The 27,502-nt window shown below is 43.6% G+C and overlaps 1 protein-coding gene across 1 annotated transcript; it reads left to right on the forward strand.

Annotated features, from left to right (window-relative positions):
* Window positions 1-519: 519 nt before the first annotated feature.
* LOC134492449 (metabotropic glutamate receptor 6-like) lies at window positions 520-26,106 on the forward strand. The gene is made up of 10 exons (XM_063296620.1): window positions 520-1,014; window positions 3,063-3,279; window positions 3,793-3,928; window positions 5,395-5,549; window positions 7,903-8,043; window positions 10,621-10,821; window positions 11,474-11,613; window positions 13,307-14,242; window positions 20,409-20,634; window positions 26,051-26,106. Exons 1-10 carry the CDS (start codon window positions 520-522, stop codon window positions 26,104-26,106), a joined length of 2,703 nt encoding a protein of 900 aa, XP_063152690.1.
* The last annotated feature ends 1,396 nt before the right edge of the window (window positions 26,107-27,502 follow it).

A 27,502-nucleotide genomic window follows, 5' to 3' on the forward strand; every position in this document is an offset into this window, starting at 1 on the left:
CATTCTGAGCCATAAAACTAGGAAAAGAACCTCTACTCCCAGGGATAGTATATATGTGACCTTTCCAGGTGCTCTGAGGCAAGCAACAGGTGAACTTGCTGCATCTGTGAGCTTTGCTGGATTATTTGGCTGCCAGTTTCTGAACAAAAGCCTTATTCACACATGGACGTTGGATGCTTTATTTATATATTACTTTGGCTTGTATGCAACCCCATTTCCGAAGAATGGTGCATTGCTCATGTGAGTGGGCCATAAGTGACTCTAAAGGAAGAACTTCTGTATATCCTCACCTAATTTCAAACACAAAGCCTTTCCAAGAAAGCCAGGGCATGCATCTGCCAATGACTTTTTAATGAAATATCCAGGGGAAGAGAGGAGTGCTTAACTTTTAATCTGTCTCAGAATGGCAATTCTTAGTGGGTGCTGGAAGGAGACTTGGACCCAACTCGGTTCTATCTTTTCCTTCTTCTGTTTCTAGGCTGTAGTCATCCCAAGATCACAAAAAGATCGCAAGCCACCATGGAGCCTGCCAACTTCCCACTGTTCTGCTTCTGGTCACTGTGGGCCTTAGGATCTGGCCCAGGTTGGGTATATAGCCAAGCAGCCACCCAGCCGCATTCAATCAAGATAGAAGGAGACATCACTCTTGGAGGGCTGTTCCCCGTGCATTCCCGTGGCCCAGCTGGAGTGCCTTGTGGGGAGCTGAAGAAGGAAAAGGGGATCCATCGGATGGAGGCCATGCTTTACGCTCTGGATCAGATCAACAACGACCCTGATCTGCTTCCCAACATAACGCTGGGGGCCCGTATCCTGGATACCTGCTCTCGGGACACCTATGCCTTGGAGCAATCACTGACTTTTGTCCAGGCGCTGATTCAGAAGGACACTTCTGACGTGCGCTGCTCCAATGGTGAGCCACCCATCATTGCCAAACCTGAGCGTGTGGTGGCTGTCATTGGGGCCTCTGCCAGCTCCGTCTCTATCATGGTGGCCAACGTCCTTCGCCTCTTTGCTGTAAGTAGAGGACAGGCCTTTCACATGACCTCATCTGGAGAAGGAGGTTGAACAGCAAAGGGGTGATAGTAGCTATGCCTTCCTAGGGAACATCTTGGATTCCTGTCTTAGGAGATGGTACTTGAGATGCTGTCTCTTCTTGAAGAGTACATTTACAAAGCCAATTCCAGTTTGGGATGATACAGCAGGGCTCTCAACTGTGATTATACAGAAAAAATGAAGTATAGAATTCAAAGTACAGAATAGAAGTATATGTATTAAAAACAGTATCTTTATCAATAAAGATTGAAAGAGCTGGGTAAGCTGGGCCTTCAGAACAGAAGACCCATGGGGGATATGATAGTATCATCAACCTAACCAGAAAGGAATCACATAGAATTGTGTTTTTCAACCATGGCAACATCCAGATGTGTGGACTTCCAGAATTCCCCAGTAAACATAATCACTGCTGAAGATTCTGGGTCTACACATCTGGAAATTGCCCAGGTTCACAAACACTGACATAGAAGATCTGTTCTCTTTTGTTCCAGGACATGGAATAATAGATTAAGTTACAGGAAGGCAGATTCCAATGGAATTTTAGGGGAAAAAACTTCCTAAGAATAGCTCAGCAGTAGAACCAGCTACCCAAAGAGATGCTGGGTTCCCCTTCACAAGTTCAAGCAGAAGCTAAATGGCCATCTGTCTGGGATGCTTTAATCTGGATCCCTGCAGGGAGCAAAGAGCTTGACTCAGTCATCTCAATGAGCCTTCCAACTAAGAACTGCTATGATTCTGTAATTAACAAGAGGTTCACTAAAAAAATTACTTTTAATGGTTGGCCAACATTTGAGGCCAACTTTTAAAAAAATTATGGGTGCCATCTACCTGTCACACATATATTTACATTCTAATTATTCATGATGCGTTTAAAAAAGTGTTCATGAGCACAGGAAAATCCTAGGAACCCAACAATGGCCCAACTCATAGAATCCTAAACCATAATGTGGTTTGGCTTGAGTCCCACTGTTTGCAGCAAGGAAGCTTGGTGTATACACAAAGCTTCCAAAAGAGATAAAACCTTGATGAAGCCTTCACGTCCAAGAAGTTTCCCCACTGGAGACCATCACATTGTACCCACGGAGACCAGCTCTCCTCTGACGTTATAGCACAGTGTGGAAGGATAGGAGCTGCTCAATGTAGTTTGTGTGTTCCCCCCTACAAGCCAACATGTTGCCTAAACAGAGCTACTGTTAAAGATTCTGTTAAAGCCAGCTGGCTTTAGCACATGGGATAGGAGGGACACCATCTTGTTCTTCACCTGAAGCAGTGAAACATCTTAAGCTGGCACCAAAGCTGACTCTGAGTGTCCTCACCAAATGCAGTAAGGGAGTGGTTCCCAAGGAAGGGGACTTTTTACGGTGACATGTACTGTATGTTCTGGAATTATTTCCTTGTGGAGATATGTTGGATGCCATGCTTATAACCCAGCAAAGATTTTTTTTAAAAAATACTTTTAATATTTAAAAAATGATTGTACTTTTTAATATTTCTGGGCCTTTATAATTTTGTGATTTCAGTTTTTAATCCACTGCTGCATATCTGTTAAGATACTGTGAAAATGGTTTGAAGATATTTGTATGGGGCAAATTTTGTCACACACAGTTATGGCAATCGTTACTTTATGTTAATGACTGTTAATGGGAGGCCACGTAAAGTAAATGCCATAAATCAGTCTACAAAGAAGCTTAAGCCCCACTCGGGTCATTACTCCCCATCTCCTAAGAGCATTTTTGCTGTGTAACAAAAAAAAGCCACTACCATTTAGCCTTACTATTGTCTCAGTACTGGGAGGATTCGATAAAACACAATGGATTAAAATAAAAATAGGGAGGAGGAGGAGGAGGAGATGTGAGCTTGGTGAGCCTTTGGTACAGAAATATCTTTACAAAAGAAGTAGGTCCTGCCGAAGGACTAAATGCATAAGGAAGAAGATCTCTGGCATAACAAGGGTGGAGGCTGAGGACAATACACCACTTCTAACCCATTATTTTCTTCCACTTCTGCAGATCCCCCAGATAAGCTATGCGTCCACGGCGCCAGAGCTCAGTGACAATAACCGCTATGATTATTTCTCCCGCGTGGTACCTCCTGACTCTTACCAAGCTCAAGCCATGGTAGACATCGTTAAAGCACTAGGCTGGAATTACGTCTCCACCCTGGCCTCTGAGGGCAACTACGGCGAGAGTGGGGTCGATGCCTTTGTGCAGATCTCCCGTGAAGCTGGTAAGAGGAGCTGGGCAAAAGCTGCTGATTCCCTGGAAAAACAGCCCATGATCTTAGACCCATGAAAGCTGCTTGCAGTTGTTCCATATGCAGGGAAAGACACTCTGCATGGGATCAGAGGCATGTGAACACAATTTAGGAACACAATTTAGGAACCAGCACAGCTTTGGACTATGCCCAGGAGTATGATACATCAGCAAAGAATCAGGACGTAAGGACCGAGAGGTAGTGCAGAAGAATCTTCTTCAGGACTGAAGAGCAGAATAGGAGCATAGAAAGGGGTCTTATTCCAGATCAGGTGACTTGCCAATGTAGACCAGGGTTCTACTCAGACCATCAGCCAGCCTCAGGATCTCAGGCACAATGAGATCTTGCCATGATCTGCAACCAACTTCCTTTTGAACAGGAGATGTTGAGGGACTGAATCAGCCACCTTCTGCATATAATGCAGATGCTCAGCCACTAAACCAAGTTTTTCCCAATCACTTCCTAAGGCTTTTTCCTACCTGGCAGGTGGAGTCTGCATTGCCCAGTCTATCAAGATCCCGCGAGAACCCAAGCCAGGAGAGTTTGACAAAATGATCAAGAGACTGATGGAGACTCCCAATGCCCGTGGCATCATCATTTTCGCCAATGAGGATGACATCAAGTAAACACGCCAACTGCTTTTTTTCTTTTGTACATTTGTGTTCGGCCTTCCTTCCAAGGGTGGCCTAGATGTTTCTTCCTCGGTTTTATCCTGACAAGACCCAGTATGGTGGGTTAAACTGGTCTAAATTATTAAGGGAACAGGATGGCTGAATCTGAGATTAGTTTGTTTATTTTCAGCTTAGTATGATGTACAAATGGCATAATTCAGGGAATGATTTTTATAGGGCATTAAATCACATGGAAAGTATGGTTTGTTTTTAGCTTACCTATTGCAACTGATGTGCAAGTGCATGGTTTATTTATGGTTTCCTAGTCAGGTCTGGTTGGTTTCTGTGGTCCATCCAAATCTGTTATCAATCCAGAGTGATGCAAGGCAGGGGCAGCTAAAAAGAAGTAAAACCAAACCAAGAATTAACTAAGCTGTGATTCTTTCATTCATCCATGAGTTTCAGGCTAGTTCAGAAAACTATAATCACAACACATCATGGCTTCTTGCAGGGAGTAGGCAATTTCAGATCCACATTTGGCCTCCTGGCTTCCATTTTCTAGCCCCCAGGTCACCAGCAGATCATCCTGCTGAAGTCTGTCAACAAAACCACTCATTTCCAGCTGCATAATTTTCAGCAACTTTTCGTACAAATATTAGGTCTGTCTTTAACCTCTGCCAGATTTAATATACTCCATTCAGCCCACAACCCTCTACACACCATCTCCCAATGTCTTCACATCATTGGATATGTCCCCTGCTGCCCCCATAAATACATAAATAAATTGCTGCCCCACTCCCAAGCTAGAAACATTCCCCCATAAATACATAAATAAATTGCTTATTCCTGGCTATTTAATATTTAGTCCTAGTCCAGCATTAACTACATGATGGCTTACAGCTGCAATTCTGAATCCACTGGGTGAGCAATAGTTACACCCTTCTCCATGGTTGAGTTGCAGCAGTCTCCCCTCAGCCTTGAGTTTGCAGAAGACTGTTCCAGCATAATTTTTTTTTGTCCCCACTTCAGATCCCTCCCCTACCTGTAGTGTTTTGGTTCCCAGTCCCTGACTTTCCTCTAAGGCAGTGTTTCTCAACCGTGGCAACTTTAAGATGTGTGGACTTCAACTCCCAGAATTCCCCAGCCATGTAGGCTGGGGAATTCTGGGAGTTGAAGTCCACACATCTTAAAGTTGCCACGGTTGAGAAACGTTGCTCTAAGTTAAACGTTAGACAGAGGCTAACAGATTGTACAGATCTTGAGGCTTTCCTGGCATCAGTTGGAATAAGAAGCAAAACACTGGCATGGCCAAAGCGGACTCAAGTCTATCTCATGCAAGAGCTGGGGGTGAGATGTCAGTGCAATGCAATATCACAGGGACTCAGCAAAAAAAGGTGACTGACAGGGCATATTTTGTCTTGGTTAGGGGTTAGTCAGGAAAGGCAACGTCTCTCATTTCTCCCTTGCACCTCTGCAGACGAGTGCTGGAAGCCACCCGCCATGCCAATCTGACAGGGCAGTTCCTCTGGGTAGGTTCTGACAGCTGGGGTGCCAAGATCTCCCCCATTCTGATGCAAGAAGAAGTGGCTGAAGGAGCAGTGACCATCTTACCCAAAAGGGCCTCGATTGAAGGTAACAAAGGCTTAGCCCAAGCAGAGGAGAGCAACAGCATGCAGCTTGGGGAGGAACAAACTGGCTGAGGTCACATGACACAGCTGGCCCACTCTGCCATGACCCTGGGGCTAACTCTCCTTCCTGAGACCTAGTAGAAAATGACCAATCGAAGAGAGTATCTGTAACTCAGGGATGAACTGTGGGTCCTTGGTGCCCTCTGAGCCGGGTTGGTTGCTTGCAGACATTTCATTACCCAACTAGGGAGCATTATCAGTGCCAGTGGGTGTGGGGTTTGCTCCCTGTTTATAGACAGTGGCTTGCCCTGCCAGTGTTGGTGGGGGTGTGGTTTTTCTCCTTGGGAGTTCCTTGATTTGGGTATTGTTTTCTGCTTGCTTGAATCAATTAGAGTATTGTTTTCTGCTTGATTGAAATGACCAGCATTGCGCTGGGCAAACAGGTGGCAGACATCCTCCAGAATGAATGTCACTTCTGCATTTGTTATTCTTCCTGAAAAGACAGGATTGTCTTTTCTACCTACTTCCATCCCTTTTCTTCCCTGCTTCATTACTCCCTCCCACACACACACACATTACTATGTGGATAGAGAGTGGAATAATGAGAGAGACGGAACTCCTACTAAAACCCAGTTTTGCTGGGCCTTCTGTGCTGACGACCAGAAGAAAAGTTTAACTAGGGCTGGGGATCAGGATCAGAGAAATCAAGGCCACCGGTAGATGCAGAAAACTGTAACTCTTGTTGTTAGTGGCCAGCTTAGGCTGACCATACGTCCCATTTTTTTTAACATTTCCAGACCGTCCCATCATTTTAATATAAATGTCCATTTTGTCCCGTTTTCTTAAAAACCTTACTTAAAAATTTGAAAGTTCCCGCGAACCTGTCAGAATGCAGTCTGACTTCGAGTGGAAGGAGGGGGAGCTCAGCAGAAACGGCGGGAAAAAAAGCTGCAGAGCTCAACCCGGCAGGAAACCTAAAAAGAAAAAAACAGGATCAGCTGATAGGCGGTGATCAAAGGGCAAGCCGATTGGCTCCTGCCTTGAAACAGCGGGAAGGAAAGAACTTAAAAGCACGGCCAGAGGAGGAACGGCTTGTTGGGGACAACCGTTCACTAGACTCTCCAGCCCAGCCTTGCCTCTCGCAAATGAAGGAATCCGAAGATTCCCAGCCCGAGAAAACCGGAGAAGTTCCTGCCTGCCGATCCAGCCCGTCGCCCAGCCCTGTCCCGTTTTGCCATCCCAATGTCCCGTTTTTGTCTCAAGGAAATATGGTCAGTCTAGGCCAGTTAGAACTTTGCAACCCAGATATGGTGACCCTAACTTAGCAGGGTTTGTGAACCAGCCCCAGTGGTTTGTTCACAACAGCTTGCAGCCCAGATGTGGCAGTCCTAGTTTAAACCCATGGTAATCTTCTTTCCTATGTTTGCTGACACAGCTACCTATGCAAGTTTCATTTAACAGAAACCAGTGCTATGCTTGGTTTGGGTAAAGCTAATCCTCTATAACCCACAGCTGATGCTGACTCAGTTTGACAATGACACATTAAACCCCACTAATGTCCCAGTTGCACATGTCAAGAAAACACAGTGAATGTTTTGAAAATGCATCCTTAATCATTGTTCTCCTTATTCCTTTATTTCCCGTTGAGCCCAGCTAAATATTAATTCATTTAAAAAAGGCATTTCATTCTCTAAGAGCCTGGGTTGTGAAAGTGGGAGGGTGTTAAAATGCATTATTGGCAATTAATCCATTTTAAGGTGACGCTGAATCCATGATTTAATAGACTCAAAGCGACTCTCCAGAGCTGTGAGGACCAATGAGTGGGAAGAGAGACGTCTCCCTTCCACTCTGCCCCAGACAGATACTTGTGCTTAGGGATTTTAATCTGCTAATGACTGAGACCTGAAAGACTTTGTTAATTTCTCTAAAATGAAAGGATAAATTGCAGTGACAAAACGCAACGGAGAATAGGACTCTCTCAAGGGGATGAATTCTGAAACATAAAGTTTGACTGGCAGGAATGAGAAATGCTGCATTCTACTGAAGTGTCTGCGTGGTTTTTATAGATTAACAACCACCACCTCTACATCTAAGCGCTTGATGACTGGATGCTGACGCACACTCATACACATCTGGCATGAGGAACAGCCAGCACAACAGACTCCTATGCTGTTAAGAGTGATCCACTCTGCAAAGCCAAGAAGAAAAACTTTTGCACATGGAGATAATACTAAAATTGAGAGATTAAGTGGCTGATAATGGTTCAGCTTCAGGGCTGCCTCAAACATTAAAAAAGTGCCAGTTCTTTGAAAAAATGCCTGCAAAGCCATGACCTCCCTTCCTTGTTCTTTTTTTAGGTTTTGACCAATACTTCACCACACGCTCCTTGGAGAACAATCGGCGCAACATCTGGTTTGCTGAATTCTGGGAGGAAGACTTCAGGTGTAAACTGACCCGCCCAGGGTTCCAATATGACGAAGGGGGCCGCAAATGTACTGGTACGGCTACTCCTGACATGTGGAGCTAGTGAAGGAGGGAGGAGTAAAGCAAGGAGAGTTGATAGGCAGAATGACTATTCCGGTGAATGATTCAATGGGAGCCATTCTTCTCCCCTAGCTGCACCCTAATCCCTGGTTTTGAGGTGATTGTGGTGGAAAACGTTGTCACAGAGCTTCAAGGCCTAGGCTGTTATTCATCTCCACAGGGAATAGAGGAGATTAGACCTCCAAGTCTCCCCCCTGCATGACAGAAAGAAAGCAAGGAGGGCCTGCCTCCTCTTCAGGCACTGTTTTCCCCTGGAAAATGTCCAACTTGACCTCCTTTACTGTTTTTAGTTGGCCTTGTGGCTTCTCCAGTCAGAACCCATTTTTTCCCCTTGATTTCTCCAACCCACCTCCAGAAGTCCCCTATACTTCCCACCTCCTCTTCTCTTCTCCTGAATTGCTGGTGGCTGAAGGTGCATGGTGCCTGACCAGTTGACAACAAATTTTGTTCAGCCTCCCTCTCCCAGCAACTGAGAAATTCTCAGTGTGGTACAGTCTCTACACAAATTGTGCAGGCAGACAGGCAGGGAAGTTAAAACATTGCAACTGCTTTGGAAAGGAACACATCAAAAATCAGGAGCTGGCAAAAAAAAGAGAGAGAGAGAGACCCGCCAATCTGACTTGGCGTTGGTGTCCTGAACAGTGGGATGTGGAGGAGAAGGGGTTTTAAGGTTTTCATAGAGGAGCCAGGTGAATGGTTATTATTTTTTACATGAACTAAGGATACCTCTGTTTAGAGCAGTAAGCTGAGACACCCAGAAGTACAACTTTCACTTATACAGCTTTCAAAACATACCGCCTTGACCATGACATGTAACCAGACCCCTGTTCCCATTTATACAGTTTTGTATTGACAAACGAAATCCTCTCCTTCATGTTGCCCTCATCTCATCCCCAATTTTGTGAGTAACAGAGCTTTAAGTCCTCATTAGTTGTACCAGTATGAAAGTAGTATTTTCCCCTTACTCTGATAATCTCCAAGGACAGCCTCAAGGCATACAATGTTTGTCACTCATTACTTGGATGCAGGATCAGCTGACCTCTAGTAGGTATGATCAGAGTTGTGTTTTAGGAGCGTTGGAAGTGTTGAAATGCCCAGCCTCCACCATAGCCATTTTCTCCCAGCTTTGCCTTCCAGGTTTCCATGAGAGGAGAGCAGAGTTGCTCTATTTTATGTAGGAAGAAGAAGAGGTGTACATACACAGGCGAATTATGTGCTAAGGTTCTGGAATGGTAGATGCACCACTTCAGATTACAGATGCATTTGCTTACTTTCAGAGAAAGTTAAAATCTCTACAAGTCAAAATCCTAACCAAATAGCAAGTAGATTTGGAGGAATATGGAGATGGCCTGAAGAAGGAATTCAACAGCCATTATGCAAGCATCCAGTTTAGCTCAGATCGAAAGGAAAGGGGTGAGTTCAAAACTCAAGATTGCCCTCGCTGGATTCTCCTTAGTATAAGAGGGAAGAGAGAGAAGCTTTCAAGACTGAGGTCACCCTTTGAAGTAGACCAGGTCAGGAAACAGACATCACAAGAATTATTAAAACTCTGTTATTACCATATAAGGTATGTATGTATGTATGTATGTATGTATTTATTTACTTATATATATATATTTCAAATTTCTGTCACCGCCCATCTCCCCCAAAGGTATGATAACAGAATCTTGAAAGCCTGACAGATTCTCTCTCTTCCCCTTTATACTAAACAAAATCAAGGCAAGGCAATCTTGAGTTTCTTCCTCACCCTCCCTCCTGTCTATCTGGGTCAAGCTGATGCTTACATAATAGTTGTTGAATCCTTTCTTTAAGGCCATCTCCCAACTCCTCTGTAGTAAGTTGTGATCTCTTTCTGTCTGCTAGTGTTTTACTCTTTTACTTTTCAATTTGGTTGTTCTCTTTAATATGGGGGAAATTGAAAATGATACCACATAATCAGCTGTCTATCCTACTTTCTTACTCTGCTGCACGTATACATCCATTTGTATAATATATATAATCTGAAGAATAGAAAACTTGACTATCACTATAAATTCTATTCTACTTCAGAATGGAGAAATGTTCTCCTAGCATAGAATGTTTTGCTTGTAGTCAACCAAATAGCCTCAAAGCATTTTTTCCCCTTCCAGATAGCATTGTTAATAGCAGCTGGGAACAGGAGATGCAGTATAATTTATGAAAAGAAACTTCTGTGCTGCCCAGATATGAATCATTATTTGGGTAGCTATTTTTCTTGGAAAACCAAGTTGGCATGTTTGAGATAAGGTATAGTATGGCTCTGATGAGACAGCTGATGACATTATTACAGCCAGGAAAAAGAAAAGAACATCTAAAAGGCCAGGGAAATTAAAAGAAGAGTCTTGCATCTCAAAAAAAAAAGCAGAACTGAGTCCTTCTGAGGAAGAAATTCTCTAAGCCTGGCACTAGAGCCAAAGAAAAAGCTTTCCCAGCTTTTTCTGCAGAGAGTGTTTTAATATGAGGGAGTATTCAGAATTACCAGTGACTTTGACTCACATTTCTCCCTTCTTCAGGAGATGAACGAATTGGGCGAGAATCAACTTATGAGCAGGAGGGGAAGGTGCAGTTTGTTATTGATGCTGTGTATGCCATGGCCCACGCCCTGCACAACATGCACACGGAGCTCTGCCCAGGCCACATCGGAGTGTGTGACAGGATGGATCCCATTCACGGACGGACCCTGTTGCACTACATTCTGGGGGTCAACTTCAATGGTGAGATTGTCAGAGAATCCCCTTTGCGGCCAAGGTGCTGGGTTGTACAGCTCTGTGGCACTCTACATTTGCACATGCAGAGAATTGAGCAAAGTTTTAGGACTGTGACCCTGAATTGGCAGGCAAGTACAAATATGCAGCAGTCAGGGCAGGAGGGAGTGAGAAAGCTTTTCCCTGGCTCTACAGTTTTAGGTCACAAATAAGGGGAAGCTGCATGTTAAGATGCAAACCAAAGGCTCCAGGCCAAAATATTTGTCATGTACATTTGTAGGCACGTCATACTCGACATGTCCTTCCCTTGCCAAGACAGGATATGTTCACTTTTTGGAGAGATGGAGCCTTTGATCTGTAGTTTTTCTCACCCATCAATGCTTGCAGCAGAAAGTGTTAGTCTAAGAATAGCCTCACAGGATCAGCCCCTAAGCCTCTTGTGTCCCACATCATCCTGTTTTTCACATCAGCAAACTCAACACCTCTGAGGCCCCCAAGTAGGTGGGCCACCATATCTGACTTTGGAAGCTGCCTACAACTCTTCTTCCCAGTTGCTATTGTTCACAAGTGTCCCTCTGTATGAACTTGTCTCATCCCCTTTTAAAGAATCTCCATCTTGAGGGATGTCAATGTCTCCCCTGTAATCTTTTCCTTCCTGCAGGCAGTGCTGGGACACCAGTAATGTTCAACGAAAATGGAGACGCCCCTGGGCGCTATGACATTTTCCAGTATCAGCTGACAAATACCACAGCCCCAGGATACAGGGCCATTGGCCAGTGGACAGAATACCTTCGCCTGAATGTGAGTGATGCAGCATAGAATCAATCATCAGCAGCATCTTTAAATCATGTTTATACCCTTTCTCCCCACCATCAAAATAATTTTGAAAATGTGACTCCTCTCTGCAGTAAGATTGCCCAGCCTATTAAAACTCAGTATCAACTCCTAACATTGTGGGGCAGCTGGCCCACCTTGGGGCATGTAGTTGACTCTTTATCCTTCTTTACTGTTTAAAACTTCTCCTCTGCTCTGCAGTGATCACCCACAGGGTAATCTGGAGCTTTGAAAAAAAATTAAGTGACAACTGGGAGCTCCCCATGCTGAGGCCTACCAAAGTCTGTGCCTGGACATAGCTCCTCTTTCAGTTAAATGCTATCTAGCATTCCTACGGTATTTTATTTTATTATTTTTTATTTAACACATTTATATAGCCGCCCACCTCACTAAATGTGACTCTGGGCAGCATACAACCAATAGTTAAAACAATATCACAATTTTTAAAACACTTTTAAAAATAAATAAAAACAAGATCAATAATAAAAACAAGATTGCAGGAGAATACCCATCTAAATACAATATAACCATCGTGCAGGGCCCCCATGGGATCCCCGATGTTGCTGGAAGAACCATGTTTTCAGAGCCTTTCAAAAGGCTAATTGGGAGGGGGCTAAACTTACCTCAGGCGGGAGGAAGTTCCAGAGGGCAGGAGCCACAGCACAAAAGGCACATCATCTGGGTCCCATCAGATGAAGGTTTTTAGCAGACAGGACCTGCGACATACCCCTCCTGCTGGACTTGAATGGTGGATGGGACATATTATGGTGAACGAGTCATTATTGTACCTTATTTTAAGGTATCATACTGAAAACCCATAGCAAGAACAAATGGCAAACTACTATCCACTGTTGGATATATTCCTTCTTGTGCATTTCTGTGATAGAACATACCTGATCAGATTCTAGAACATAGCAGCTGGTGACAAACTGAAAAAAAATACCAAGGAAACAAAAACAAATACTCAATTTATTTCAGTTAAAAGATCATCATCCATTTCATGTACGTATCTTTTCCTTATTAGGAGAAGCTTCTCCAAAGATAAATCAAAATGTCACCCAAATTAAAAAGAAGTTGTCTCAACCTTTAACTCCAGTGTTCAGTTCAACCTATACCTTCACTTCCCTGAATATACTGTATTCATCAACTCCGTTCCACAAAATTAGACCACCTTCATTGTACCCATTTACACCCTTTCCCTTGTCTTAGGTTCTCAGATGCACAACATGCTTGTTCTTCTTTCATTTCATTCATTAGTCCATGCTTTTCCCCACTTAGTCTTCCTGTATTCCAGCTGGCAATCTTCCATATGACATGTATGTCACCAAACGGACTGGTAAATATTCTCTTCACTGCCCATCGTGGCTCTGGTCGTTCAAGGCTTTCACATAACACTATTCAGTACTGTAAGATAGAGAAGCTGTACACTAGGCTGTCTACCCCCGTTGTACCGTTTTCACATGCAGTGTTCCTGGTAGTGGTGAGGATGGTACTGGTCAGTTTTGGCCAGTATGCCACAAGGGCAATCGAAGCCCAGCTTTACCCCAGCCATGTTCATGGCAAGCTAATCAAGAGACTGCCTTCCAATCCAATCCATTGTTGCCACATCCCACCAACTAAGAGGAACACTGTTCTCTGGCTTTCTCTACTTCTCCCATAGATCAAGGACATGCAGTGGTCAGGTGGTCAGAAGGAGATCCCCTCATCGGTATGCAGCCTCCCCTGTAACCCTGGAGAGAGGAAGAAGATGGTGAAAGGTGTTCCTTGCTGCTGGCACTGTGAGCTGTGTGACGGCTACCAGTACCAACTGGATGAGTCCACCTGTGAAATGTGTCCCTTTGACATGCGGCCCAATCTCAATCGTACAGCCTGCCGCCCGACACCCATTGTCAAGCTGGAGTGGAGCTCTCCTTGGGCCATCCTGCCCATCTTCCTGGCCATTCTGGGCATCCTCGGCACTGTCTTCATCGTTATTACCTTCATCCGTTTCAATGACACACCCATCGTCCGAGCCTCAGGTCGTGAGCTGAGCTATGTCCTGCTCACTGGGATTTTCCTCATCTATTCCATCACTTTTCTGATGATTGCTGAACCGGGTGTCTCCATCTGTGCCTTCCGGCGCCTCTTCCTTGGCTTGGGCATGGCCATCAGCTATTCAGCATTGTTAACCAAAACCAACCGCATCTACCGCATCTTTGAGCAAGGCAAGAAGTCAGTGACCCCACCCAAGTTCATCAGCCCCACCTCCCAACTGGTAATCACGTTCAGCCTCATGTCTGTCCAAGTCGTGGCTGTGGTCATCTGGCTGGGTGTGCAGCCACCCCACAGCATCATTGACTATGAAGAACAACGTACACCCAACCCAGAATTTGCCCAGGGGGTCCTCAAATGTGACATGTCAGACCTCTCTATCATCTCCTGCCTCAGCTACAGTATTGTTTTGATGGTTACCTGCACCATCTATGCCATCAAGGCCCGCGGCGTGCCCGAGAACTTCAACGAGGCCAAGCCCATTGGCTTCACCATGTACACAACCTGCATCATCTGGCTGGCCTTTGTGCCCATCTTCTTTGGCACAGCTCAGTCAGCGGAGAAGGTGGGAGCAGTCAGGCCAAGGCGTGGGTGGCACAGGAGAGAATGGGGTTTAAGTAGAATGTGGGCTTCAGACTAAGTTACGTCAGGACACCTGTTGTGTTTAAGCATTGGTTTGCCACTGCAGAAGACTGCTGAGGTGAGAGGAACTGCTGCTTCATCCACAAGCTGCTATTCCCCCTTAGGGCAAAGTTAGAGCAGCATACCCAAACCTAGGAGAGCCTGTGTGATGACGGTGTGTGAAAAGATTCAAGATGGCAGTCACAGCCATGTATCTGAAGCCCCGCCCTTTCTTTACATGCAATTTTTTCACCATCGCCCCCTCTGTAGACATCTCTGCCCAAGCCTGTTGCTCCCAAGATCTGTTGGGCCACCCTTTCCATTATAACAAGGGTGGAAGATGATAACTGTAGCCCAGTGCAGCTGGGAAGCTTCAGACTGGGGAAGGCTGAGAAGAAAGCAGTTGAAGTTCTCCTTTTTCAGGGAGGCAGTAAGAAAGAGGAGCAGTAAGTAGCAGTTCCCTCAAAAGCTTTCTTGCTGTTATTGCCACCCTTGGGGCAAAACCAGAAGAAAGCACCTGTAGTTTGCTGGTATAGTTCCCCCGTATTGTCTCTTTTCATACTGAAAACTGAAACAAGCTGAAATCTGGTATGTTTCTTGATGGACTGTATCACTGGGGTGGTGGAGGTTCAAAGGCATGCTGGCAGTGCCTTGAGCTTTTGCAAGGGTTAAGGAATCCATTTTGCTTCTTAACTTTCTCTCAGATCATCAAAATGGGGTGCTGGGGGTTGCACAAAGGCAGTATTAGCCCAGCCATGGGCTAACTAAAACATGTTCTACACATTGCAAAACAAGCCTGGGGGATTCCCCATCTGTTTTATGTTTTAATGGTATTTACATCCTCACTTTCTTCTGGAAACTCAAGATAGCAAAATAGAGATCTCTCCAATTTTTATCCTCCCAAGAGCAACTGGATGAGGTTGGTTGTGCTGAGAAAAAGGACCAGCCCCAAATCACCCAGTGAACTCCATGGTCAAGCAGGGACTGGTTTCAGGGATGCCAATTCCAACCCTACAGCCCCACGTTGAGTCACCTACAACCTCTGTTTTTCCCTCACTCCTCTGAATGAGGAACTGTCTCCATTTATTTCAGGAGAGGAAGGAAAAATACTTCTCTGCCTAAAATAGGCTGGGAATACTGGAAATCCCCCCCCCCAATCTCCAAAGATTTAGGAGGAACAGACTCCCTTGCAGGGTGTCTGCTTCTTCTTTGCCATTTTTTGGAATCACAGGTCCCACTTTTCTATGAGAAAGATGGACAAAATGCTCTGTTCATCTGTATGGAGAACAAGTGTATGTGGGGGGGGGGGGGGAGAAAGAGAAAGAATTGGGAAACTCCCATTTTGTGGCCTTATGAGAACAACTAAACAACTAGCAACTATTTTATTGTTGGACTCACCGCTCTTTTTTCATGTCAGATCTGCCCGTGATCCACAGAATGTTGGAGTCCCTGACTCTTTTTCCTTCCTAGGCTAATTTTGTATCGGTAAAGATGTCCTTTTAGGGAAGGAACATCAAAACTTTCAAGCATTCCCTACCTGATGTCTCAAATAGTGACACGCAGCTTCACAGCCCTCACCTGGAACTTAAGTTCATCAGCTTGAACCCCCAAAGGCTGTTTCCATGTTCTTCTGAGGAAGGCCTGAAGTAGGAGTGGATGTGCTATTGGGCACCTTGGGATGGTCCAGTGAGAGTACATTGCCAGCCCCCAACAACTGGCGTAGAGTTCACTTGCTCCTGGCTCAGTGCATATTTCAAAGCTGTTTGAGAAAGGAATGCGCTCCCATCATCAGCTTATCTCCATTTCTTCAAAGCAGACTTGTAAGTTTTTGCTTGGCTAGGGTGAAGAGGAGTTGTCTTCAGGGTAACGTTCAAATGGCAAACCGCACTGTGTTCTAGAAACTGAGTTCTGTGAATGAGTAGACAAGTATGACTGCTTAAAACAGTCAGGATTAGCAAGCCCTGGCCGGTTGTCTCTGGTATCTTTGTAGCAAGGGCTACTGTGAAGCTGCAGACACTCTAAAGCAGTATTGCTCAACCTTGGCAACTTTAAGATGGGTGGACTCAACTCCCAGAATTCCCTGAACTCCCAGAACTCCCAGAATTCCATGCAGGGCCACAACTAGGGGGAGCAAGTGGGGCATGTGCCCCGGGCGCCGCGCTGGGGGGGACACCAAAATGAGCACTGTGGGGGCGCCAAAATGGGCACAGAATCCATGTTTGCCCCAGGTGGCACAGACCCAAGTTGCAGGCCTGATTCCATGCTGGCTGGGGAATTCTGGGAGTTGAAGTCCATCCATCTTAAACTTGCCGAGATTGAAAAACACTGATCTAAAGAGTTCTATATCAGAAAAGCTATCCCAATTCAGTACGAAGGCCCCAGGCCTGCACAAGGACCCTGCCCCTTTGGTCTGAATGGGAGTTTTCCTTCCAACACAGATAAGTAGGCAGGAGGGTGAAAGGCCCACTGAAATCAAACACCCAACACAGACAGAGTTTGGTGCCCCCCACCCAAGATCTCAGCCTTCACTGACCTTGGCCATTCTAGGTCTGGCAATGGCTTCAACTCTTAATAGCTGAGCAGGCTGGGAATTGTTATGTACTTGTCAGATTTATAGCTGCTGCAGTTGTACAGACTTTCAGTAGCTTATACTGTAGGAGGGCAGCCATGTTAGGTTTTGGGAGCAAAAAATCCGAAGGCCTAATATTAGGTGCTACTAAACTCCTGATTTTTCAGTAGCTTACAGTGAACAAGAACAAAAACAAAGGCATTCAATATTAATGCATCCACGATAGAACTAAAATAACATGAATAAAACCGTGAAGCCATAACATAAAATGAAATAAAACCAACCAAACCTGGGCATCCTGTCACGTGCTATGGTAAAAGTCTAACACATCTGGAAAAATTCAGATGGCGGAAGACTGGCATAAGGGCAGAGCTCAGTTTTGCAAGACACATGAGCTGTGTGCCTTTCTTGGTTTTTTTCAAGTAATGCGACATTGTTATTTATGAGATTTATATCATATAATGTCATTCCATGACCTCATAACTGAACATCAGGAAAAAGATTAAAAACATAACGGCATGATAAAATCATGCTCTGGCTCTAGTTACATGGTCTGCTAATAGTTTCATTTGCATAATATATTAAATTTAGTTTTACCCACTTTTTTGTGGCTCGTGCAAGCCCTAATGATTTGGGTAGTTTATGGCTGTGTGTTCCATAAACTCCAACACTGGGTTAACACAACAACCAAGTGAAGCACTTTCTACAAACCCAGCCTGCAACAGCCTAAATCGTACTTCATAAGCCACTGCGACCGGTTCACCACATAGCCCTGATACAGGGCTGAAAAATCCGGATGACCGCTAGGTGGCAAAAGACATTAACGCTTCATGCTGCCATCTAGTGGTCTCCCATTTTTCTTACCACCCAGATATTGGACCCCTGTGTTAAATCCAAATGAAACATTGGTGCTTGATATCATGCATGATTCCATGCACTGTGTCCTACAAGACATTGTTTGTTTGTTTGTTTGTTTGTTTATTATTCAAATTTAATTACCGCCCATCTCCCCCAAAAGAGGGACTCTGGGCGGTTTACAATAAAATCAAGCTCCAAACATAAACATTAAAATCTCATAAAAGCAGCGACATCACAATTATTATTCTTCCATTATCGGGAAGAAGAAAGAGATACAGCAGCTCATTTTCTCTTGTAACATCTCTTTGTGCTGTAAAAGAGAAAGAACTCTATAATGGTTTACGCTTCATATTAAACTGCAATATGGTTTGGTCAATGTGGCTTAGCGTCTGGTGAAAATCCTGCCACTGTGGTTAGTAAATCATGGTTTAGCATGCTGTTTTAAATCCACATGGTAGTGATTGATTCATTGGACCATGATTAAACAAATTATGGCTCACACTGGGTAGAGTGCTGAATACGGAGGCTTAGATTCCAATCCATTCAACCAAGAGGCTGAGGGACCACTAGATGTTATCACAGGCATCCATCACATTATTTATTTATTTATTGTTCAAATTTGGTTACCGCCCATCTCCCCCAAAAGAGGGACTCTGGGCAGTTACATTACGAATCACAATGACATCACACACATGTCAAAAAAACATCAGCGCTCATTCCATAATTCATCTCATTCTGCATGGAACTGATTAAGTTATGTAATTCATGCCATTTGCTCAATGGCACCCCCTCCCCAGACATCCATGAATGTTACAATTGTTCATAACATACCAATTCCTCTGTGTGTTTGTTTCTGTGACATGGACCCTTGGGAGGGAAGGATTTTGAACTGAACTGTGGTTTGGGGTTGAAGAAGGGAAAGAATTCTGCTCCCCGCTTGATCCAGCACCTCTTCTGCTCACAGTCATTCCAGCCACCAGACAGCTTTTCTTCTTACAGCCCAATGGGTGTGCTGGTACTACAGCTGCTAAATGGGCAATTTTCAAGAGGGACATGACCTTCAGGGAAGGAAGGACACCTCCGTTCATTTTGGGTTGAAAATTGTGTGACCCCTACCACTCAAGTCCTATTCATTTATTTTTTAAAAAATGCCAAGGGTTTTGTTATATCCTTATGCAAGGTAAAGATTTCTTTTGCCTGAAGTTTTGCAGGGAGAATTCTGTCCATTTACTGCTGTTCCGAGCTCTTCCCAACAAAGACAGTATGCAGGAGTTTAAACAGGCAATCCAACCAAAGGTCCCTTGCTCTTCTGTCATTTGAATGTCATCACACTTCAGGCTTAATTAACCCTGGAATTCTCAGATGGTATCTGTGTCTTTGCTACATTACATCCATTAATAAAGGAAAGGGTACTTCTGCACTGAGAGCACCTGTGAGGGGCTCCTTTGCATGATTAGCTCCTCTGGCCTTGCTTCCTTCTTTCCAATAAATGCAGGAGACCTCATTTGGGAAGGACAGTTCTTACTCATTCATAGTTTTAAAAGAAACTTTTGGGGGTGTAAGAGTAATATACAGTATGTCTTCTATTTCAGTTTAGGAGGTAGCAGAAGGAAGCATCCATTAGCTACCTGGGGTTGAGGAGTACTGAATTAAGTAGAAGCTCCCTAGAAGGTAACACCAAGCAGACCAAACCAGGAGTCTGTGAGTTCTAGTCCCGCCTTAGCCATGAAAGGAGGCTGGGTGACCTTGGGCCAGTCCTTCCCTCTCAGCCCAACTTGGTGCAATGCAGACCAGCCTCCTTGTGGTGCACCCCGGGCAACGTGACTTGTCACGGCTATATAGTCTACACATCTGGATGCTGGACCTCACAAGGATTTCCCAGCAAGGAAAACAGCATGAACACCAAACTGCTATGCCATACGATTAAAAAAAAAAACCACTCCCAGCATCCCTCACCATTGCTCTTGGAGGAGATGGAACTTCAGTTCAGGAAAACAAGGGAAGGCCATTGGATCCTTACTCCTGATAAGCCTGCAAAAACCAATTGAAACCAAAAGGCTTGGGTGTGTTGAGTGAATATAGGATTTTACTGAGAATTGCTATAGAAATAACTGGGCACTAATTTCTCAGGTAAATGAGCAGAAGGCAAGGATTGCAACCATGCCTGCTACAGGTATTTCCAAGCCCCTTCTTCTCTCTGAGCCTATGAAGGCCTCTTTGGACAATAGTAAGATCAAATAGTGTAGCTCTTCTTGAATTGAATCGTTTTAGATCGCTAGCTTTAGACATTTAAAGTTGAACCATTTCCTGTCACTTCTGACTCTTCATGACACAATGAACCTAAAGTGATGAAGGCCAGAATAAAGCTTACAACCTGATATTGTTTTAAATCAGCCACAGCTAAGTGGCTGATTTAAAAATTTAATCACAGTTAGCCCTGGTTAGTTCTTGGGTAACAGCTCATCTGGGCATTCAGAAAAACTGTCCCAGAGGGTGGCAATGGCAAACTCTTCACTTCATGCCAGGAAAACTCTGTAAGTCACTGGGAGTCAAGCTTGACTCAGGAGTGACATGACTTGAACTTACATGATCCTGGTGATAGCTTATCACAGTCCTGATCTTCTGGACTGAAATGAAGCCTTGAAGCTTCTTAGCAAGCATCCTGTGTGTTTCTCCCTCCCAGATCTACATTCAGACAACAACCCTCACCATCTCCATGAGCCTGAGCGCCTCTGTTTCTCTCGGGATGCTCTATGTACCCAAAGTCTACGTCATCATCTTCCACCCAGAGCAGAATGTGCAGAAACGCAAGCGCAGCTTTAAGGCAACCGCCACGGCTGTCAACGCCTCCACGAGGCTCTCACAGAAAGGCACTCTGAATGGCGAGAGCAAAGATGAGAAGCTGGATAGTAAGTAACCCCAAAGTAGGTATCGCTGTCTTATTTGCTCTTTGATGACCCCACCTGATGTGCCTCCAGTTGACCTCTACTTGCCCTGTAAGTACCATTCCTTGCTTTCCTTCTGCTTCACCTGCCAAATATCGTGCCCATCCTTTCCCCCCCACCACAGTGCCTTGGAGAAACTAAGTCTTAAGAATTTACATTCTAACTAATTACATTGTTGAAATGACACATCAGTAGTAGTGAGAGATACTCCTACAGGGTCCTTTACTAGAGTACATGAAGGCTGCTGCTCGTCAGTGGAAGATAATCTTTGAATTTTTCTTCCATTCCTTATTTTATCAGTGTACAATGTACAGCATGGAGGCCACTTTTGGTCCATCGGTATCTCTTCTAAGCCCCCTCAGCAAATGTGGCCAAGAGTGGCCAACAGAGGCAAATGTCACCAATAGAGGCATTCAAGAAGAATTGGTACTGACCTAGTGGACAATTCTGTGGAAGCAAGAGTGACAGATTCGTAATGTTTGCAAACCTTAGGACCACCATAACTGGGCTGCAAATACCCAGGTGTTCACTAGATGGCAGCAAGCACAATTCTTTGCTGCTATCTGATGGTCATCTGGATTTTTACAGCCCAGACATGGTAGACTAGCCAACATGATTTCAGATCAAAGAAAAACAAATGGTTTGCCTGTGAATCCTCACTCCTGTCTGCCTTTCATCTTAGGTAGGCCTTAATTTGGCCAACCCAGAGAGCAAGCAAGTTCCTGATCCTGGAAGTGATGACAAAGTGTTCCTCTGGGCTTATGAAAGTGGCCTTCCGTTGGTACTGAAAGCCTCTGGAAACTTGATCTTAGTGGACGAAGTAATTCTGGTCATAATACGTGACACAGAGACAGATTAGGGCCCCACTGTTCTCTTGACAGAAGTTGAATTAATCTATTGGCAACTGTGTGCCAGGAAGCTTGTTGCTTGCACAGTACAACATCTCTTTAGCATCCCTTTTGCTTTTTATATGCAGCTGCAAATGGTTTAGATGCTGTTTACAACTGGTTTTCTAAGGAAACCTGAATTGGAAAGAGAGGGGCAAGACTAGAATATTAATAACTCCTTTCTGTGGGTGGAGCATCCCAGGGCAGATAGTGAGTGCCCCATATTTTTGCTGCTATCACAACTAAGCACACACTCACACCTGACAAAGCAGTAGATCAGTGCTGCTCTTTGATTTATATGGATCGAAAGAGTGGCCACAGTCCAACTTCTGATGATTCTAATTCATTATTCATAGATTAAGTGTATATAGAATGTGTGTGTGTGTGTATTAAAAACTAATACAAACTAAACTCAGAAAGAAAAAAGGAAAGTGAAAAGAGAGTAGAAAGTGCAAAGAAAGAAAACGTTTTAAAAAAAGAAAGAAAAGAAAAAGGAATTAGTGAAATAAAGAAAAATAAAAGAAACATATAAAGAAGTGGCTTCCAATATTCATAACAAGTATAAACAAGTTTAGTAGCTCTTCACCCCCTAAAGGTTACAAACAGATATCTTTTCTTCCCATAATCCATCCCTTATCTATAAGCAAATCTATACAGTATCAACTTTTCAATCCTGGTGTCAGCAAAAAGTCCATAAAGCGTTGTCATAATTTCATAAAAACATGTCTTAACTTTCATCAAATAAACCAACTTTATATTCCATCCTTTTACCTCTGAAAATCTTAATATTTAATTCATTCAAATATTGTCATAGGATAAATATTGTCACAGGATCTCTCTTCAATTCTTCTTTGTCCCATTGCATAGGCTTCTTTGAGGCTTTAACAAGCCTTTTTTGTAAATCCAATAAAAATATATTATCCAGGTCATTCTCTTGGTTAATCATTTGTATTTCCCCTTTAATTTTTAAAACTTCAGCCAGCTTCTTTTGTATATCCAGTAAAGAGTCCTTATCCAGGTCATTCTCTTGGCCTGTCACTTGTATTTCCACTTTAAATGCCTTCTCTCTCTTGTAATCTACACTTTTTTTTTATCCAATATTTCTGATTCTTCTATTTCTGCATCAAGCAAGATTTGTTTCACATCTGTCATTCCTTCATTAACATCCTTTAGACACAGTCAATCCATAGAAGCAGACATTGTTACTGATATTGTTGATATTGTAGCTCATAATTTCTGGCTCCATTCTTCAAAGATCTCCTTTAATATTTCAAATGTTGTAGTATTTTGTGTAATTTTGTAAATTCCAAACCTAATCAAAACCAAAGGCAGCTTTTTTTTCTTTTTGCCTGGAGTCTTTTGTTCCCTGTAGTGTCCAATTTAAATCATAAAGTCTTTAATCTCAGTTATGACTTAACTGAGACAGTAGACAAAATAATTTTGGTTCCCATGAAAAGCTGTTTATTTTATATAGTTAGTTCCAAAATCTTACAGTAAAAGTTTCAATATTCCAAATTTGTCTGGACCCTTAAATCATTTATAACTTTCTTGGTTCAAAAACTTATTTAGCTTTTTGCCATTTATTTCAAATTCATTAAGTTCTTAAACTTACAGTTATTTTTTCTTTTGTTCAGAAATGACAATAGATTCACCAGGTGGCTCTTCAAACTTTTCGTTCCGAAGAGCTCTTATAGGTTTAAGATAGTTAGATAAGCAATTTCTGAAAGTGATTAGGTTAGTGAACTTAATGTCCTTTAAAAGGCTCCACCGTGGTTGTGAGCTTGACGTTTGGTTCCTTCATCTACCAGCACTCAAACTCACAGAAGACCACCGTCCTGCAGTCTCCTTGTGAGGAACACCCATACAGAACACATGTGGGTGATCACATGTGGGTGATCTCCCGTCCTCTCATTGCCCCAACAGGTTCCAAAGAACTGGTCTACTCACCAGTTCTTCGGTCTTTGCTGCAGTCGTTGTCTCCGCTCTCCACAGAGATGTGTTTAGCTCACCATGCCTCCACCAGAAGTCCATTAAGAATTTATAGAGTTGAGTAAGGCCCAGAAACATCTCATCCAGCATCTGTTTCCAAAAGCTGCTAGTCAGGAGTGTGTTGTTACTGATAAAGACTTAAAATAAGCGAGGACCTTCCTCTATAGTTTGCCTCCCCCCACCCATGGTTTGATATTTGTCAATATATTGCTTTTGAACAGAGGAACTATCAAGTTGATAGATTTGCCTTCCATGAATTGGTCTGGTAACATTCCTTCATCTGCCTTGAATCTCCTGCTTCCTCTCAGATTGCTACATTGCTCCAAGCTCTAGTATTGAGGGGTGGAGGTGTTTCTTATTCACTGTCCACAGAGTGCATCTTAGAAACTTTTTACAGTAGGTAGCACCCCAGACCCCATCCCTTTCCTGACTTTAAACATGCATGTACACCCAAGTCAAAACATTTTAACCTTTTCATAGGAGAACTGTTCTTGTCCCTTAGTTTTGGTTGCTGTTTGTGTCAACTCATATCAATAGCCCATTTGAACAAAGCATGCCGATTACAAAGGCATCATCCTCAGGGAAGGTAATGCCTGCCATTTATTATTCAAGCCATTTCGCAAATCACTTCCAAACCTGACCTGGTCTTTTTTCACCGCCCTGTCCACCAGGACAGCTAGCCATTGAATAGTAGATCAGACACAAGAAACCTCATTAATACAGTTGGGGGGAAAAATCAATTCCACTGTCACTTTAAATCCAGTCCCCTCAAAGGCCAAACAAAATGAACAATACTCCGGCAGAAGTATTGTCCATTGTGGGGTGGGGGTGGGATATTCTAAAGATTGAGGTCTATGCTGGAGCAGGGAGATGAATCTGAGCCATGCCAGGAACATGAAAAAGGACTGGCTGTTTCATTCCTTTTCTGTCTAACCATCTGTGGGAATTGGGCTATAAGGAAGAGAGGCAGAGAATGGGTGGCAGTGTGGATGGAGCTTGTCAAATCTCCAGAGCAGGACTGTTGCTCCTAACTAGGGTGTGTAGGGGAAAGAGGAACAGAAGGAGACTTTTGTATCGCAGGTGCTTATTTAAGCACAACATTTGTCCATATCAAGTTCTCTGGTAACTTACAACAAATGGGACAAAGATGGTCAGGGGCCTGGAGGTTAAATCCTATGAAGAACAATGAAAGGAACTGGCTACATTTAGCTTAAAGAAGAGAAGGCTAAGGGAGGACATGAAAGCAGTTTTCCAATACTTGAAGGGCTGTCACAGGGAACAGGGTGTGGATTTATTCTCCAGAGTGCCTGAGGGTAGGGCAAGAAGGGTAGGACAATGGGTGGAAGCTTCAAGAGGGAGATCAAACTCAAATAAGGAGGAATGTCCTGACTGTGAAAGCTACCAAGTAATGGACCAGCCTGCCTCCTGGAGTCATGGGGACTGCATCACTGGAGGTTTTCAAGCAAAGGTTGGACAGTCATTTGTCTCGAATGGAATGAGGATTCCTGCCCTGAGCTGGAATTGAGCTAGAAGACCTCCAAGTTCCTTCCAACTTAGGATTTTATGAAATAAATGTTAATAAATACATACATGCATGCATACATACATACATACAAACTGAGCATGAAGTCAAAGGCATCATAAATATAAGGCCAAAGACCACCATGGCCACAGTTTTTGAATTTTGACCACACAGAGTCCCAGCTATAAAAATCAGACTTCCCAAACTGGCATCCTTCAAGTGGCTTGTAATTAATGGGAATTGAAGTCCAACACCTTGGAAGGGCACAAGCTTGAAGAAAGATGTAAGTTATTCCAAAGCCCCAGATACACAGAAAAGTGTTGATACTAGGTTCCACTTTTCTTTCATACTGACATGTAGCAAGACAATTTAAAACATACTTTTCCAATATAAACATGCATTGTAAAGGAGGAAAAGGCAAGAAATGGAATCCCCTTTTTACTTCGTAGTAGCTATAAAGAGCATGAAAAGTTAAAAGATGAATTACAAGGGTATCTTGCACTTCAGCCCTCAGCTGCATTGACCCAAGCTGGTTATGTTTCTCAAAGGTTTTCTACTCATACTACGCAATGTTGTTGGCTTCAGTGCTTCCAACTCCTCCCTCCCTCCTATACACCCACATACACACACAAACAGTTCAGGAACAGTAAGAAGAGGAGATCATCAAAATGAGAACCTGTTTGTTGGGGTTATACAACTGGCTGCTCTGATTTAGAAGATCATGGTGACCCAAAATACAGATAATGGAGGGACAGGAGAATGTGAGTGGAGCAGAACAGGGGGTTTCTACCTGCTGCCCCTAGTTCATACAAAGCTGTTCAATCTTGGTTGTAGCTGGATTCACACCCTTGCCAGGGCCATTGTGTATAAGCCTTGGTTGTCTGGCTGAATCCTTGCTCCAATTAAGAACCCCCCAAATTCCTCCCTCTCAAAGTGGGATGTGGGTTCCTCTCACCCTTCTCCCTTTTGTATCCCCCCACAGGTTTCCCTAAGGTGATGTACATCAGCTACACAGAACTGACCATGGTGCCCACATGACTGAAAAGGAGAAAGGGCATGACGGGGAGAGGGGAGGGAGCAGGGGAGGGGGAGGGGGAAGCTTTTGGGGGGTGGAGTTCATGTGAGGGGTCATAGGTGGGCACATGTTGGGAAATAAACCTGTATTTTTACACTACTTGTCTTTTATTTTTTTTAAAAAAAATCCAGCTTCAATTTATAGAAACTGAAGGCTCAGATGCATCCTGAAAACAGGATCAGTATGACAGCCTTGCAGAACATTTGTCACTGGGATAAACTCTTGCCCAATTTGTCACTGGGATAAACTATTGCCCTGTCAAACCGCAGAGGTTTACTTGAGCAGTTGCTTCAGAGCAATATATCTAGAAGGTCCAAAAATTGGGAGAGAGATCTTGCCATCTCTTTCCTTGCCTCCTTATTGCAAAGATGAAAATAGGTCTGCAGATAGTGCCCTATCACACCTGCTAATAGTTATCTTAAGGTTTATTTATAACAAAGTTTATTTATAACAGAAAAGCAAACCAATACAGTTGGATCAAATAATTTAATCCTATGCTTTGACACCAGTGACCAAGGAGACAAGTGGATTTGAATCTGTGCTGGGCCACTCTATGAATGAATGAATGAATGAATGAATGAATGAATGAATGAATGAATGAATGAATGTGTCAAGAATTCCCTGCGGCATCATCTCATGCATCATCGTCCCTGCTCAAGATACTTCTTGCTACTCTTTCCTCCTGAGACCAATATTTCTCAAACTAAGACCTGCCTTCATTCATCATGGTGCCATTTAAAGTAGACCACTTAACTGGCAATCTGTCCTTGAATGGAGAAGAATGGAGCTGGATCAGCTTACTCTACAGGTGTATAACTAAACAGCCAACATCAAATCCTGGAAAGCAAGATGGTAGCTGTTCTTTAAAGCATGTTATCTTCATTTTAAGGTTCATGTATATCAAATGCAAATTGTTTATTGCACAAATGCTTATTTGTTGTTAGTTTTTTATCAGGTGTTTTCTCCAGAAGATCACAGCAATGTACATAACATTGCCTCTCCATTTTTATCCATAACAATCCTGTGAGGTAGGTTGGGCCAAGAGAGGGAGAGACCAGCCCAAAGTTGGCTAGTGAGCTTCATGCTCATTCTAGAACAGGGTTTCTCAACCAGGGTTCTGTGGCACCCTAGGGTTCCATGAAAGGTCAGTAGGGGTTCCCTGGGAGATCACGATTCATTTAAGGATTATTTCAAATTTGGGCAACTTCACATTAAAGAGGTAAGTTTCATTCTTTATTTTTAGTTTAAGAACACTGCTAATGCCCATAATACAGGCCTACACATGAAACAAATAAAATAATTTTGTTATTTCTGGCCTATATTTGAGCCTGAATGTGCAAGGGTTCCCCAAGGCCTGAA

The sequence above is a fragment of the Candoia aspera genome, chromosome 2, assembly GCF_035149785.1.
Source record: "Candoia aspera isolate rCanAsp1 chromosome 2, rCanAsp1.hap2, whole genome shotgun sequence".
In the NCBI taxonomy this organism is placed as follows: domain Eukaryota; kingdom Metazoa; phylum Chordata; class Lepidosauria; order Squamata; family Boidae; genus Candoia; species Candoia aspera.

Excerpts from the sequence above, each read along its gene's own strand:
- LOC134492449 (XM_063296620.1), top strand. The coding sequence starts at position 520 with ATGGAGCCTGCCAACTTCCCACTGTTCTGCTTCTGGTCACTGTGGGCC. Across the intron at positions 5,550-7,902 it reads CAAAAGGGCCTCGATTGAAG|GTTTTGACCAATACTTCACC; the intron begins GTAACAAAGGCT and ends TTCTTTTTTTAG. Across the intron at positions 11,614-13,306 it reads CAGAATACCTTCGCCTGAAT|ATCAAGGACATGCAGTGGTC; the intron begins GTGAGTGATGCA and ends CTTCTCCCATAG.